Raw genomic sequence first — 17,352 nt, forward strand, 5'->3', positions numbered from 1 at the left:
GACATCGGGTACCATTGCTAGATGGTCACATCAATTAGTGTAGGAAGTCGTTCCTATACTACCGGCCTAGGTTCGAACCTATGAGGTCACACGCATAGAAGATTCCTGATTGATCAAGAAGGCTGATGAATAATTAAGAATCATTCGGGGATAATTTGGTCAATTCGATTGGCAAATTATCTTATAAAATAATTAAAGTAACTATCGAAGGATTAATTAGTAAATAGATTGCTAATGAACTCAATTTGATTGAGTAATTGAGCTAAGGATGAGCCAAATTGAATTGGATTCAACTTTGGGCTCAATCAGGGTTTTGACCTGATTGGATTAGGTCAAGACCAAAAAGGACTTAAGCTGATCAAATTAATTTTAAATTAATTTGCACTTAATTAGGGATTGATCTAATTGGATTAGGTCCAACACAAAGTAATTAGTTCAATTTGATTGAGTTTTGCATGAGCCAAAAATTGAATTGGATTCAATTTGAGCTCAATTAGGGTCTGACCTGATTAGATTGGGTTCAACCAAATTGCTTTGTTTTAATATGAGTTTGACCAAATTTGATTAGGTGCAACCCAAGGGGATTAGACTCAGATGATGTGGCAATTAGTGGTGACATGGAATTGGATTTTATGAATTTTAAATAAACCAAAATTATTGCATGGCGCATGGATCCATTGCTTGACACATGGCGACATTGTTTGTTGTTTGAATTTGAATTCAAACATTAAGCAATATATTAAATGATTTCATGCATCAAATAACTTTCCAAGCTAGTGTGTGAACCTTTGAATTATTTAAATTCGAATTTCAAATGAAATATATGCGAGAAGAGGAAGAAAAATTCTACCGCATGGATTTCAAATTCCTCCCCTCTTGCGCATGTGTTTAAAATTTGAATTTAAATCAGATTTGGTTGAGATCTAATTTGGGTTGTTTCTATTCCATTGCATGCGCCAACTAAAGGATGTTTTCTGAAGATAATTTTCGAATTTTGCATGAAATTCGGAGGCCATTAAAAGGGATAAAACATGGGCGCCGGCAACACATCCATGGCAGCCTTCTTCCTCACACGCCTCCTCCTCCTCTTCTTTCCATTTTAGATAGGGTTTTCAAGATGAATATCTAGAAGATTCAATATTAGATCTGAGTCCTCTACTTTACTTACAAACTTCATCTCCATCTGCTTTAAGACGATTGATCAAGAGTTTATTAAATTTCGGCGAGCAGATTTCAGCTTTCAAGTGTTCTGCAGCTGCTAGCACTGTTGCGGAAGAAGATCCTTCATGGCTTCGTGTGTACTTCTTGTAGAGGCCATTCGTGTGCGTGGCTGCAAAGTCAAGGATCAGATCCATAACTTTCATCCATCATAAAAGATATTAATCTAACATTAATCATTTATTATGGTGTCAAGGTCTAGATCCGATTCTCCGAGGTTTTACCCTCTTTTGGGGCTCCTTACGGAGATATCTCCAGAATCCATTCGATGGATATTCAGAGATTAATTGGAATAGAGTTCTTAAGTTTCAGATCTGATAGTTAATCATGCATAAAAGTTTTAGCATAATTGTTTAAACGATTCCGGCATAATCCTATGTGTTCTTAATGTGTTGATTTCTAGATTTGATCTTGTAAGTAGCATGAATTAAATTGTTTGATTTATTTTTTCGCTGTATTTTTGAAACTTAAAAAGAACTACGTAGGCAACCCGATCAGGTTCAGCCATAGTTTTCAAAAAAAAAAAATTAGCATGCTAAACACCGAAGAACCTAGGATGCACTTTCACTGAGGGCCAAGATCAGGTGATCGTGGCGGTCGACAGCGAGAAGACCAATGATAGAGGTGACCGATGATGGTGACAGGGCGACCGACGGAGAAAAGAAGAGGAAGAAAAGGCCGAAAATAGGAGTTTCGACCCCTCACATTCTTCCTTCAAGATCTCTAACGTTGGGGCTCCGATGACAGCCCAAGGCATCAAAGGGGACAAGCCCCCATCTCCGATGATAAGCGTCAGCAACGGAGGAGGCCAGAAAAAGAAGAACAACTGGGGTTTTAGGATCAGAAAATAGGGGATGAACATAGCCCCTTCTTTCATAGATTTTTCGGCAAAAACTCGACCAACGATGAGACTGGTGAATGGAGAAACAAAGGAGAAGGAGATTAAGGGTCATACCTCTAATTCTGGTGAGGCTTGGATGCATTTTCCGGCGAGCATAAGGAGCTTAGGCCATCGGCAATCAAGGGAGGAAAAGAGATAAAGACGACAGCTTATGCAAGGATCTTCTGATAATGAAGAACTAGGGAGGGCCGATGGCTTAAATAGAAGTGAAGGGTAGGCTTATCCTAGCCTCTAGCAGAGTTCGTGGTGGAGGAGGACTCTTTCTCTTCTGCCGCCATGGTTCACTGGGGCTCTGCCCTGTTCTGAATGGAAAGAGGGCCTTCGGGCCCTCACTTAGCGTCAGGCCGGCCCAATGAGGCTGGGCCTCACAATGGGTACAAGTCATGAGGTTATCAAACTTTGACAGCTGGACAACAATTAATTTCAAACAACTAGAACCTTCGATGCATGAACATGTACCTCTCTCGAACCTTCTATATTAATGAAATGATCTAAATTTAGAAAATCATCGATGAATCGAGAACAACTTTGAATTTATTGGGACGCCTCCAACGAGGCTGGGCCTCACAATGGGTACAGGTCATGAGGTTATCAAACCTTGACAGCTGGATTACAATTAATTTCAAACAACTAGAACCTTCGATGCATGAACATGTACCTCTCTCGAACCTTCTATATTAATGACATGATCTAAATTTAGAAAATTATCGATGAATCGAGAGCAACGTCGAATTTATTGGGATGCCTATAAAGGAGAGCATATGGGAAGGGTCACCATCCCATTTCGGAGCAAACCTTTTATCACAATGATACCACAACCTCCAAATCCCTTGCCTCGGTGGGTATCAACATGCCCACAACCAAAGTTATGTATCATTATAGCCTCTAACCTCTCCAAATATGTCCCACACCATCCATACCTAATATCAAGGTCCAGCAAACCCTTCTGGGTACCTTATAGCCCTCTATGCGGCTCTAATCGAATTCCAACCATCTTCTCGCGAATGGTGGAAGGAGATGAGAATGAATCAGGGATTCTTGCAACCAGCTCAAAGTTATCCTTTCAATGAAGGATTCGTTGCCAATAGAGGATCTTAGCATGATGCCGAGCAATGGCCAATTAAAGGTATGTAATTCCACAAACCATGAAAGAAGATGTTTGGCAGTTCACAAGTAGTAAGACTAAATCTTTCTAAATTAACATATTTTATTTTTAATTTTTTTATTTTTTTAAATAAATATTTATGGGCCTCTTTGGTTAGGGGTAATCTAGCATACCAAAATAAAATCTTATATATCAAATTACCATGTCTGGTACGAAAAATGGATGAGAGAGATAGTAAAATAAATGGTGGGTCATATATTTATTTTTCTAAGAAAGAAGGTAATACAAATACCAGCAGATGATGGATCTTATATTTTCTCATACTGAATTATCGAGTTTAGGTAATATAAACATACCATTTCTTGATGAAAAAACCCTCACTTATATTATATTAATATTGTATTAATTATATTAAGATATTATATTAATATTACATTAATATAGCAAAAATATATTAGTCAAATTAAAGTACAATTAATTAAAATTAAAAAAATAGTTTAATGTCCAATTTTGGCCCCTCTGATATTTGCTCTGTTCAAGGTTGAGTTTCCTTTTTTTTTTCTTGTTTTGTTATACTCTACAGTCCAATCCGTTCAATATAGTACTTAAGCCATACTTAATTTGCATTAGAATGCCCCCAAACCGTGTCGAATTATGCAGAAGCATGGTAACCCCACCTCCAGTAGTTTGTGGCACTCAAACGTAGATTATCTAAAGCATTTTTGCTTATTTTATAGGTGGCAGCGAAACTCCAGAAGATGGTACGGCATCAATGCCTCCCACTGCCCATCGCTGTAGAAGGCGTCATCATCTACTTCAGGTTGCTACGACAAGTCTATCAATGCCTCCTCTCCTTCGCCTGGTCTGATCATCCTCTGCTCCCAAGCTTTAACCTGCACCATCCCTCTCTTTCGCCCATGCAGGTGCCATTGCCGAATTATAATACATAGCCATGATGAAAGGAACGACAGATGGAATAGTTGTCATTTCTTGATCCAGATGACCAAGGTGATGAATTATGGTGTGGTGCCCACAAGTGCACGGTGCTCCTCCATTCTTCGCTAGCTAGCTGTTGCCGTATCGCAGCTTGCCAGTTTATCCTTGGAGTCGGAGCTGCCTCAGAGCACCTGAGGAGGGTCCGTATGTAATTGATCGTTGAGATGGATGACAGGGTGAGAGATTGAATGTAATAGTATTTAGATGGTAATGTAAACTGTGAATGTTGTAGAAACAACCGTCAGTGGGTTGAAGAAGAGCTCGGTTTGCCAAGTATGTGAATCTGACGAGCCAATGTATTTTCATAAGATAGATAAATGCGTTACCAATGAAATGAATCTAGCATCTTGGGTTGATATATAAAAGGATGTGATCAGTGGGACAAATTTGTGTGTCTAAGTTATAACAATTTTGATAAGGTTCTATTAACTTCTTTTAATTTGAAATGTCTACGAGTCAAAACCCGGTTAAAAACTTAAGCTTGTAGGTAGGAGAGCCTGGAGGTGGAACATGAAAAGGACAAGGGGAGCAGGAACAGGCAGCTTGATTCTATGTTATAATCCAACCCAAAAACTTTGACTAGTTGTGGTCGGGCTTATGGCAAGATAAGAACAAATAGCTATTTCTTAAGAGACGAAATCCTCTCCATTTAAATGTTGGACTTGAGAGGATCAATCTATTAATCATAGCCATTCATGTATAGCATGGCTGCTGCGATTGAGTGTGCCCCGCTCAAAATGTTTTCCATGTACGATGCAGGGTCCACTCAATCATAATAATTATCGTGCTAATGAACATTACACTCGTGATTGGTACATTATCCAACCCTCGTTTGGAGAGGATCCGGTGTCCATATTGGTTTTCAGGACCATGGCCAACCAATGGCTAATTAAAAGTATGTAAGATTTCACTTTACAAGTAGTAAGAGTAAATCCTTCTAACTTTAACATATTTTACTTCAATTTTTCTAGTTTTGTAAACAAATCTTTGTTTCTCTCAACATGAACCCCCCCCAGCGGTTGGTGGTTTTATAAGGTTCGAAATGCCGACCTTTTTCTACGGCTCAAAACAAAGCATTTTCTTTTTTAATATTAGTAGAACTTAAAGTTTGATTAACTAAATAAAATAATTAGTTTAATGACCAAGTTTTGCCCTTCTGCTATTTGCTTCTCTCTCTACGATCCAATCCATTAAATACACTACATTATGTGCTCGTCATATTTGGTCCACTGTTAATTTATACTTGATTTGCGTTAGATTTCTCGAAGATTGTATCAAATTATGCAGCACCACGTTAACCGTGCCATTTAAAATAAACTTCGCTAACATGTGCATGCTTTGAGTACCGCAATGGGTGGTAAGTCCATGCCCCAAAATCCGTGTCCATCCACTTACCCTCTCTGTTTTAAGCCCGAGCCCTGTTCGATAACCCTGCTCATAATAACATGGTCTATATGCAAGCAATACAACGGTAATAGAGTAGCTTGGTAGTATTTCTGCAAGTCCAGTTTGTGGCACCACTTTAATGGGCGCACTCAAATGAGTTTGATCTAAAGCATTTTTGCTCAACTTACAGGCGGCAGCGAAGGCCGGAAGATGTAATGCGACGTTGACAGCAGTGGAAATAAGAGCTCGGTTCGCCAAGTATGTGATCCTGACAAGCCAATTTTTTTTCGTAAGATTTGTGCCGAGCATTTTAGACCAGCCATTAATATGTTGATGTATAACTGCAGGATATGATAGCTTAATTAAATTTCAACCATGTTTTAGTTCATTTTAGATTTGACTGTTGCTTGTTGGATTGAGATGTGGTTTTTCTTGAGCTGAATGGTGACATGATCGCCACCCTTTCATCAGATGAAATGGTAGGAAAGGCTTGTACTGGAAGAGCTCCAACTACAAGCAGAAAATTATCCCTCACAGGTCAAAAGAGAGCAAGGCAAGAGAAGAACCTCACAGCCTGAGCACCAGCTTATCCCAGAACCTAGTGCTGATGTGCTTGAATGGCAGATGAAGTTCCAGCAGGCTGCATGGTTGGTGGTGGAGATGATGAGCTTGGATCACTTCCGCCCATTGGTAATCTAATGAAGTTCCAGCAGGAAAAACTATTAATAACATTGTTTAAGCCTTCAGATTCAAATTTGCATGCATAAAAAAAGTATAAATAAATAGGAAGTCCTTTTTCGGTGCATATTTCTTGCCTGGCTCATGCAGGAATAGATCATTAAGAGAATCGAGCATTGATGCATATAACGACAGAGCAGCATGCACATGACAAGAATCAGCACAATGATCAACATGGGATTAAACAACTGCAGTTGCCCTTGGAGTCATGGCTGAAATTACTGATGTTGACAATGAGGATTATTCATTATCCATAAAAATATAAATAACTCTCTGATAACCACATGAATGGATATGACATTCTAATGACAATATCCCTCAAACATCTTATTTCAGTTCTCCAGACATCTGTTTAAAATCGGACCCTATAAATAGAGTACAAGCCTCAAAAAGGTAACTGAGACCAGCTGAGTTCACTTTCAAAAACACAACAGAATTGCCTCAAAATATAAAGTGCCTAGTACATCTACCAGAGAACAAAAATGATAAGTTCATTGTTATCTGATTGCCCTGAATGCAAAATTGGTACATCAGAGCTCATTCATCGAGCACATCAGTTTCTCCCGAAAGAAAAGTAACACCCAACTATCACGAGCACCAGAGCTAATATTGTGGCAGGAACAACCCATGACCAATATGATTGTGATTTTTTCCTTTTGAGAATGACCTTTGGAAGCCTATTATGACTTTTCACTAAACTCCTGTACCTAACGTTCTCCTTTTGCTCTTTAGCCTTCACTGGAACAGGGTCATCTACTTGTACATCAGCTTCTTCTGGTTCCACAATCTTTGGATCCGCTTCAATCTGCTCATCGGATATACCAGGTACTGATGGTCCAGACTTCTTTTTAGCTTTCTTCTCCTTCTCCTGGTATTTTTTAAAGAGATATCAGCTGCATCAGCTAATAAGACTTTCCAAGTAGTTGCCTTATTAGTACTTGACACACACACACAAACACACACACATACACATACACATACACACAGAGAGAGAGAGGGAGAGAGAGAGGGAGAGACTAGCCTTGAGCTTTTTTTCAGCTTCCTTTTGGGCTCTGGCTGCTGCCCTTGATGCTGCTTTCTCCGCTAACTTCTTCTTCCGTTCCATGGCTAACTTAGCTTTTGCAATCTCCTCTTCTCTTTTCATCTCCCTCAACTTTGCAGCATCAATTTCATAAGACTTTGACAGCTCTTTCTGGGATTTTTCAGTACCATCATTATCTTTTATGTCCTCCAAATCACCTACCTTTTCTCTCAGTTCTACTTGGATCGGTCCAATGATATTTTCTTTGAGGGCCTTCTGAGTAGAAGCAATATCAGACCGTACAGCAGACTTGACATCCTCCTTTGCTCGTTTTGCATTTGCTTTCAGTGGAGTCACTGTCTCGGATTCAGTGGTTGGTGTGGCCTCCAAAAGAATGGGCTTTTCATCAGGATTTCTCATTCGGCCATCCCTACTCAACTGTCGAGTATCAAGCGATGGCAATATCCTCCTCTCATAATCCTCTCTGAAGGATTTATTACTGCTCCACTGTGACATGAATTTTTCAACCTATCATCAAAGGAAAGAAAAGTTATGACCCTGCTAAAAGAAACATGAATTAGCTCAATGATATATGAACATATTAATGAGGCTGACCTCACTGTGTAAAAGCCCCTCCAATGCTGCTACGTCCTTTTTTGCAGCGAGTTCCTTGGCTTTGTTCAAGAGTGCACGGTTTTGATAATAACATGCATTCTGAATCAAAAGAACATATATGAAGACAATTATTAGCCATGGCCTAACTTAGGCAACATGCATTTTTGCATCCATGATGCCCAAGTGGAATTAGATAACAGCACAGCACCATCAAGCATCAAGAAAACATAAAAACATGCAGAAAAGCATCACTAAAGCCCACTCCCCAGCATGAACCAAATAAACACAAACTACAATGAGAGGCTTTCTGCTCTCTTGTTGTAGACTTTGTCCTAGTTCTTTACATATACTGAAGCCTATAAGCTGTAGGCTTTTATAATAAGCATTTCCGAAATAAAAGGTGCCCTACAAGATGTATGCACTGACATCACCAAAACTCGAGCACTATAAATAGTAGCCATGGAAATATGTAAGTATCATAGGTCTTGATGATGATATCTCCAGTTGTCAAAAGAACCAAATAACCATTGCCTATCTCCGCATTTCATGTCATGGCATTCACATATTTATCAATTTTTATAACTTTTTGCCTTCGATTTTTTATATCCCTGGTATTTTCTTAAACCTAATCCTTTCTTCCTTATAACTTATTGACCTTCTTGAATTATGCCAAGTCCATATTAAGCGACCACTATTCAAGGTTTAGAAGAGATTAAAGTACAGAGATTGATCTTGCATGAATCCTTGACAAAAATTATTAGAAAAAGGGGACAACCTCATTGATAACCAGAGTTCATTCGAGAATTGTGTTTCATTGTTCACATTCACATAATGCTACAATCATGAAGAGGTTTTGTAGAGAGATGAGAGTGAAAAATTTAGCAATACCACATAGAATAAATATATTCCTTCAAAGTTGTCTATCTTAATTTAAAAAAAAAAAGGATCATTGGTGCTGCGATGATCTAGGAGGATCATCTAACCCATCTGGACAAGCTTTGGTGGCAAGATCCACCAAATCTAGGAGTTAGTCAAGTACCAAAATTTTGGAAAGCCATAATTTCTAATCCGGAAAGAATTTGACGATGCAACTAAAGACAAAGTTAATATGAGAGTTCGGATCTAGCTACTTCCCAAATTTAAGAATTTTTGTACAATTTTATATTTTTATAATTTGCATCCTCTTGTAATTAGGTGAGGGATGCGACCTAATTTAAGCTGGACTTCACAAGTATGAAAAGAGGAAAGTTTTCATCCTCTTCTAGCTAGAAGAAATTCAACTCAAATAAAAAAGGTAGACCTTAGTAGAAAAGTTGCATCTTCTCCTCTTTTAGCTAGAAGAAAATTCCAATTCAAATAAGGAGGACCTCACAAGTAAAAATAAATGATATATGCTACGGTTTTCGAGAACGCAAATTAAGCGAGTGAAAATAAAGAGCATAGACTATAATTTTCATCCACTAAAATCTTAACAAAGAGAGCTTTCATACCAACTTGATCCAATATGAGAGATGGAATTCCTTCGATCCACTTAACTCGAGTCTCTCGAGACTCTTTGCACCCTTCCACGTTAGATGAAGACCAAGGTCAAAAAGCAGTGCCACCAACTGCGGATGTTCTACAAGTGGAGCAGGAAAGGCCATTGGACAAAAACCGTGTTATTGAGAGGAAGGTCCTAGGACTAAAGCATGGGAGGATCCAATATTTTTGGATCAACCGGAAGGCTCATCTTCCTAGCAAGTTTCAATCGTGAGGTATTTCCCATCTCGAATGCTCATTTAGCAAGACCTAAATCCCTCAAATAGATGGAACCCTGATCCAGGATGATCATCAAACTCGATGTGAACCACTCTAGCCATTATAGGGAGGATCAAACATGGCTCGGGAGAGAGATCCACCATATTGGAAAACTAAAATCACACACTAAACTTTCAGAGGCCCTAACTTGCTTGTACACTATCTGGTTGAGGTTTTTTTTTAAATCAGGTAACTTTTTAAGCTTTACCACATGGTGCCATCTCATAAGGGTGCAGTGCATTGAGCAATCAGGACCAAATTACATCATTTGAGCCTCACAAAACTAGTCAATAAAAGCAAAAAAAAAAAATTCAGAAAAAATTTTGATCAGGCATCTCTCTGATTATTTCTTCTAATCATATCCATTTCAAAAAAAGCTGTAACAATTTTTAACTAGAAGAGAAATCCAACTTGAAGAAAGAAAAGGGTACCTAGATTCCACTTGCACTAATTTTTCTATTTTCTAAATTTCTCAAAGAAATTCAAGTTGAGCGGCTTGAAGAAATTTCTTGCTTCTTCCTCTTTGCATCAAGTTGATATCAGAGTCCAGGATCCCTACTCTATTAAGTTCTAGTATACCGTCCAAACATGCAAGTAGTGTAAGCAAACAGGAGAAAGCTTTTGGTTCTGGAAATACATCAAAGGACACGCAGATGATGATGTGTTGTCTTGTCTCAACCAAATTGGAGAAGATTGCACGAGGAGAAGATTGCACGAGGAGAAAATTACACAACTCATAAAGCTTATGACTCAATTGATGCCTTCAATTTCAACACCTGTAATTCTTGTCACAAAACTGGCTCCAACATCTAAAGATGAAGAGAAGTTTGCTCTGCTGACACTAAAAGATGTGGATACGTCATGGTAAAGGACGAATTCAAAGCAAAAAGCAAAAAGTTCAGCCATAGAATGGGGAAGCAGGCATTTCCGCAGCTCCACTTCTATGTAGTACGAGCTGAATTTCCCAAACAGGGAGGTCTTTTTAAAGAGTATCATCTAATCTATCATGAAGCAACCTAGTCACTTTAGATAGATCTAAATAAGCTTCAGGAGCAAGATCCACAACATCCAAAACTTCGTTGAGTATCGAAGTTTTGGGAAGTCATAATTTCTAAACTGTTAAGAATTTAGTGATGCGAATGTAGGCAAAATTAATATAGGAATCAAGATCAAGCTCTGCCCAAATTTAAAAATTTAAAAATAGTTTATTTTTTTGGGTAATTTATATTTACTTTTAATTTGGAGAGATCCAACTTGATTTGGATTGGACTTCGCTAGCATGAAAAGAGGAAGAATTTCATCCTCGTCTAGCTAGAGAACACTCAAATAAGGATAGTAGACCTCCACAGAGTAGTAGAGAAGTTCCATCTTTTCCTCCTTTAGCTAAAAGAAGATTCCTCCTCAGACAAGGACCTTACTTATATAAACAGAGGATATATGTCATGAATTTGGACTGCAAATAAAGGGAGTGAAAGCAAAGAGTATAGACTCTAATTTTCACCTGCCATAGTCCTAATAAACAAAATAAAAATGAAGAGTATAGACTCTACTTTCCACCCATGATATTTGTCATAATTTATGGATTATCAAAAATTAATAAAAGTAAAAGGCTCAAAGCCTCACTTTTTAAAATTCTTATTGATCATTATTTTGTTCGAGAGATTCAAGTAGAATGGATTGAAGGAGTACCTTCCTTCTCCTTGATTGTATCATGCAAGGAGATTATGACTTTACCCATTATAGAGACACACCAAATATGCGAGCACAGCAACTGATGGAGAAAAGATTAAGAATCACAAAATCAAGAACGACAAAAAGATATGGGAGCATTGATCATCACATGTCCCTTGATCGTGATTAAGGACAAAAAGAAAAGCTTATGATATCTAACCTGTGGAAAGTTATCAAATTATCTGCAGTGTTAGGCATAGCTATCTTAGGTTGTTTGCAGCTAAGGTCCTCAACTCAAGGAAAATTCTTCCAATAAGGAATGCAATTTAAATAATCTCTAGAAGTTAGGGAGAGAAGAGTGCAGTAACCTGATGCAAATTGTTTATACATAAGATTCATGACAATATTACCCATATTTGGTGTTTTCTTCTCTTGGATATTATGCTGTTTACAAAGAAGCTTTATATTTTCTTTAAGTGGTTTGGGGTTCTATCTTCCAAAGTCTATCTTCAAGGTTGTCAATATGTGATATTATTTGGGAACCTCCCAAAAGTGAATTGACGATACTATAATAGATACCTCATATTTCTGAGAGCTTCATAATTTTGAAATAGCAGTTTACTGGATACACCAATATTTTCTCTGAATTTGAGAACCAACACAATTGTCCGCTATCAAAAATCAGAAAAAGGTTCAGTTACCAAGAAGAATATATATAAGTAAAGGTTTGGAGCCCAGCAGCAATCAGGCCGATGTAAAAATAACAGGAAAAAAAAGGATCTAACCTATGAATCTAATTCTTAAAGAAAAGCTAAAATCTGTGCCTACAATTTTTTGACACTAAGATAGGTCAGAATACCTCACAGGTACAGTACCATGCTGTCATATGAATGCTAAACTTAAAAATCCATCTACATACCACTTCATCACGTGCTTTTCTCAGTTCATTCAGGGTTTCAAATGCCTTGTTCCTTTTTTCAGTCACTGAAGTCAATTCCTCCTGCAAGGAACTTATCTCATCATCTATGGCCTTCAGTTCTTCCTCCAGTTGCTTAATGTTTGCCCTAATTGCTTGTTGCTCCTTTTTAACTCCATCAATATCACCACCTATTAGCTGCAACAAGGTTTTTAAAATTATTGAAACTGGCAGATTTCGATATTATATAAAATACTTTAAAAATACTAAGCTTCAAAGGGAAACATATACTAAATATAGGAGCATGAGCTTACCTTAACCTGGTCTTGTATAGCTTCTTTTTGACCTAATGTATCCTGAATCTTAGCCCTCATAGCAGCATTAGCAATCACTTTTCCTCTTGTTCCTTCAAGCTGTTTGATTTCCCTCATCAATTGTTTCTCCTCATCTAAGGAAATGCTTTCATGACTGATATGATATTGCAGACTCTTAATCTGTTTTGGTCACAGAGAAGAAAGTGTCACGCACGTTCCAAGAGTATATAATGTACCAACACAATGAGATATCTTGAGCTTACAAGATCATTAAGTTCTTCTTCTGAAGAGCATAGACCCATGCCCTTCTCCCTCACAGCATTCTTTGCATTGTTAAGCTTGCCCAAAGCAGTCTGCAGTGGTTTTATCTCTTTTCTCTTCTCATCCATAACTGCTCTGTATTGTTTGTCCTCTGCAGTCAAAGGCTTTAGCTGTGAAATCACATTTGCTCGTTCAGACTGCAGAAAATAAGAACGTTTGTATCAGATCAGTTACTACTTGTCACTAATTTAATCTGTTCTTATAGTCACAAACATGACAAATGAACCAGACTATCATGATTAGAAGAGTTAAGCTCAAAAGACATTTATCTCTCACATTTATAACTAATTAAAAAAAGGGCATTGCAAGTGTTGCATAAAATCCATTATGGTTTGTCTTACCCTTTTCACCTTTAATGCTTCAGTTATCTGAAATCGGGCTTGATTCTTTTTCTGAATGTCTTTGTCAGCTTGCTCAATTTTCGCTTTCAGCTTAGGGTCTTCATATGACCTGAATTTAACAAAATAAAAGTAATGGATTTGTTTTGGTGCAGGCCACTCGTCCACAGCATCCTTTGGGAAATTGGCATTTGTGACATGATCTCCTTCCTTTGTCTCTTCTTTTGCTCCATGTGAGTTATCACCCAGACCAGATTTAATTGGTTCCCCAGCTTCCTGACCAAGATTTGCCTTTGTCTTACCGTCCATCTCAGCAAGAAAAGTGTCATTCGTTTCAATACCCTTAACCTGCCCTGATGTAACATCAGCTCCCAATACTTCCACACCCATGGCTTCTGCAAAAAGTTTAAGAAAGTGTGTAGTAGTTGGATTTAGTCCGCATAAATTACAGAAAACAAATAGATCCAGTTAACTGATAGTTAGATTTGAACAGCTATTTATTTAAAGGAAATCAAAAAGACAAAGCCAAGTCAAGATTTTTCTATAGTGAAGACCTAAAAGAAACATTCATCCAAATTTTCCACCATTTGTTCGTTTATTATATCCACACAACCTTGTGTATGTGTACATGCACACAGGAATAATGTACACATCTAAATGATTTGTCAGCACTAACTATCAGAAATATTAATACTAGATGAACTTTGAAACAGATGTTAAAAGTCACATGGCTAAAGAATAATGAGTTGCTCTTTACTTCTGAGCTAGAAAACTTAATACTTAAGGTAATGATGCAGTTGCATCCACAATTTTATCATATATGCAGAGTCCAAATGAAGAAAACTCCAGCATCTATATGGTTACACTAGATCATCATATAAAATCACATAGTGGTGACTACCTTAGATCATTTCCAGAGGGACTGAGCCATAACCAAGAAACCCACAGTCAGGAAGGCCTCCTGCAACTGAAGACTATTTGCATAATCAGCAGTACCATTTACTCAGCACTGTTTTTTTAAATTTTATATATTAAGAATGCAGATTCTCTTCCAGTAAATTAGAGTGAAAGGGCTGATGGTTGCTTAAAGATTCAGTAAGCTGTCATGTCTACATCAAGATTACCTTGCTATAGATCATAGTCTATGGGTCCACGCATATTGGATGTCTGATGTCAACAAATATGATTTTTCAAAGCATCCTTCATGATCAGTATCTTATTTTTGCCACATAAGTAAATGGAATTACCTTCATTCCATCAGCTTCTGTACATCACCGGAATTTTCCATAATGTAGACATTCAGGTTAACAGAAGAATAAGCCCTGGAAGTTCATTCCCGACCAAACTGTCCCCCCATGTCTTTCAGAAATCAAATCACTGTATGGGCTGTCATCCATAAGTTTTTTAGTTGATACATGCCCAACATATTGTCAAATATGCACAATTTAATTCACAATCCTCTTTATTGGCACATAGAAAACAACTACTTTCCTATACTTAACTCAAATTACAATGAAAGGTGTAATTGAATAGGCACCATTTAGATGATCGATCTAAATCTTCATGTCGAAAGCATGAGTAGTAAATAATGAACTGTGAATGGAGGACTCTTGCAAGAATCAAACTCCTTTTTTTTTGTAGGATCAAGGCTACTTTAAATTGAGCTCGATTTTTTTCTACTGAAATGTGCGGTGATCTCTTCTGTCATCCCCCCACCCATACCACCACACACAAAAAAAAAACATACACGCATCACCCAAAAAAAAAAGGAGCTTGCTTTGGTTGTGCACACCTTCAGACCAAAAACAGATCTAATTGCTTAGGTCATAGGAAGTTTAAGTTCTTGGCATGTTAAAATGGTCATTGTCATTAGCTTTACTATAAGCCACACAGTGTATGAATCTCAAGTCGGCAATGGAATTTTAATTAGATAAATAAGATGCAAACATATCACTTACCCTGGAAACCTAATTACTAATACTTGGCAGTGCTAACTCAAATAACTTCTAAGTTTCATGTTTTCTCAGGGAAACCCTGAAACTTACCTCTATTCTTCACTCCTTGAATGACTCTTTGGGGGCCTATAGTCAGCTTAAGTCATCTGTTCACATAAGAAGTATTGTAGCCCTACCACCATCACTAGAAGCCTAAAAATTATGTCAAATCCCTGTGCAATCAACCAATGTAATGTCCGCTTTTCCACCTACCGGCTTTCATCCCTTAAATTAAGCTACTTGTTGGGCCTGCCAAATCTCACATGTATTGCTTTATAATGTATACAGAAGAAATGTGATTCAAATCTGTTGCTGCACTTATTACAATTCAATTAATAAGGTCTCTCACGTCTGTCCCGTTTTCAAGAATTCTGACCACAAAAATCCACAACAGAGTACATCGTAGAATAGGCAAATCTCTACTTTCTTCGTCTCCTGTTGCTTATGAGAGCAGGAACCCAAAGACCTCATCTTTATTTTTCTCCAAAGGCACGCATTCTAACCAAAAGATTATATATATATATATATATATATATATCACAATCCACGAGATCATTTGCAAGAAACAATCAGAACATCAAATAAAGAACCAACATATCATTCAAAAGGCGTCAATATACCAAAAAAAAAAAAACCTAACCAACAGAATTCAAACCTACAGATATCATCAAATAGATTACGACAAAGACTAAAACAACAATAAACAAAAACAACCACATCTACAAGATAATCCGCATCCCTATCTCCAACAAAACCGCGATCATCACACAGATCTAAAACTACTTAGAATCAAACCCAGCAAGGATCACGAGATTAAGTACCATCTCCGACTTCCACTTCGGAAAACTCGATCTAATGTAAAATTCGCCAAGAAGACACGAAAAAGAATCCCTGAAAGATATCGGACGATCGAATGAGAGGCGAAGGCGGGCGGATCCTTACCTTGGGTCGAAGATCGCACGGCAGAGAGAGAAATCTATCCGCGGTGAGGAGATCGGCAGGAGAAAGGGGTCGCCTTCCCCTTTCAAAGAAAAGGGCGGAGAGCTATATATAGGAAGCTAGGTTATAGGGGGAGAGAATTTTCTAATTATGGAATATGGTCGGGGGTGAGAGGATTGGGTGGAGAGATCTTTCTCCCGTTTTCCTCGAGGTGGGAGACCGACGGCGACTGCGGTCTCTGGCTCCCCCTCCGTTCCGTTGGGTTTTTCTATTCTTTTACCACCAGCGGAAGGCGGTCCGCACGGCGGACACGAAGCTTTTAACTCATTTGCCACGTCAACGGACTGAGTTTAGGTGGATGTCACGGCTCTGGATGGAATTCCCCCGAAATTAACGGACGATAAAACATTGGGGAGAAACTGGATCTAATCTTCGTTAGAAATTTGAGCATAGACCAGTCAAAAAAATATATATATAAATATCGATAGACAACTATCCAATTTATATTCGAATATCTAATTTTATTTATAATCTTATTTAATTTTATGTATCATAAATTTTTTTAAAAAATAACTATATTAATATGGTATGAACTTGATTTATCATCCACTTAGTAATATCTTTAATTGGTTGGTCATAATATTTAATTATCCGACTTATATCCGTATTTATATCCGCATTTATATCAGTAGTTTTGATGTCTGACTTGTATTCGTATCTGTTTAAAATAAATATAAATATGAATTTTTGCATCCGACTAACATTCGTATCTATATTTATAATCGTCAAATAAAACAAATATAGATATAGATATTCTAGTATCTGATCCGTATCCGATCTGATTTTAGCTCTAATAAAATACTAATAATTTGCCTAAGCACCAGACTCCAAAGTTGCATAAAAAGCCTTGGGCAAACTGAAGAATGGATTGGATCCTACGTGAGTCCCACCAATCGTCTTGTGCCACATGGAGGAGACCTAAGGGTAAAAGTGGATCAGATAATATCTATCTGAATTTGTTTTTGTATCCAAATCTATTTGGATATGGATAGAAATTTGAGCATCCAACTAATATCCGTATC

The 17,352-nt window shown here is 37.7% G+C and overlaps 1 protein-coding gene and 1 long non-coding RNA gene across 3 annotated transcripts; one reads left to right on the top strand and one right to left on the bottom strand.

The window, feature by feature from the left end:
* Nucleotides 1-3,105: 3,105 nt before the first annotated feature.
* On the top strand, nucleotides 3,106-4,274 carry LOC148715432 (uncharacterized). The gene is made up of 3 exons (XR_015971592.2): nucleotides 3,106-3,245; nucleotides 3,962-4,044; nucleotides 4,148-4,274. It is a non-coding gene; the product is annotated as an uncharacterized LOC148715432 (long non-coding RNA).
* Nucleotides 4,275-6,571: 2,297 nt separating this feature from the next.
* LOC103723123 (proton pump-interactor BIP131) lies at nucleotides 6,572-16,603 on the bottom strand. Of its 2 annotated transcripts, XM_039125405.3 has the most exons (9): nucleotides 16,274-16,564; nucleotides 14,585-14,723; nucleotides 13,341-13,732; nucleotides 12,942-13,136; nucleotides 12,679-12,858; nucleotides 12,368-12,562; nucleotides 7,981-8,079; nucleotides 7,366-7,893; nucleotides 6,572-7,212 (listed from the first exon to the last, which is right to left on the bottom strand). In XM_039125405.3, exons 3-9 carry the CDS (start codon nucleotides 13,725-13,727, stop codon nucleotides 6,898-6,900), a joined length of 1,899 nt encoding a protein of 632 aa, XP_038981333.2. In that variant the 5' UTR covers nucleotides 13,728-13,732; nucleotides 14,585-14,723; nucleotides 16,274-16,564; the 3' UTR covers nucleotides 6,572-6,897. The 2 variants fall into 2 exon arrangements, with proteins under 2 accessions (XP_038981333.2, XP_008812164.4); XM_008813942.6 differs by lacking the exon at nucleotides 14,585-14,723 and having other exon boundaries at nucleotides 16,274-16,603.
* Between the last annotated feature and the right edge of the window lie 749 nt (nucleotides 16,604-17,352).

Source organism: Phoenix dactylifera, chromosome 1, assembly GCF_051530095.1.
Source record: "Phoenix dactylifera cultivar Ajwa chromosome 1, Ajwa_hap1_PhDact_Kaust_v1.1, whole genome shotgun sequence".
NCBI lineage: Eukaryota > Viridiplantae > Streptophyta > Magnoliopsida > Arecales > Arecaceae > Phoenix > Phoenix dactylifera.

Excerpts from the sequence above, each read along its gene's own strand:
- LOC103723123 (XM_008813942.6), bottom strand. The coding sequence starts at position 13,727 with ATGGGTGTGGAAGTATTGGGAGCTGATGTTACATCAGGGCAGGTTAAG. Across the intron at positions 12,859-12,941 it reads AAGAAGAACTTAATGATCTT|ATTAAGAGTCTGCAATATCA; the intron begins GTAAGCTCAAGA and ends TGACCAAAACAG. Across the intron at positions 12,563-12,678 it reads CTATACAAGACCAGGTTAAG|CTAATAGGTGGTGATATTGA; the intron begins GTAAGCTCATGC and ends ACCTTGTTGCAG.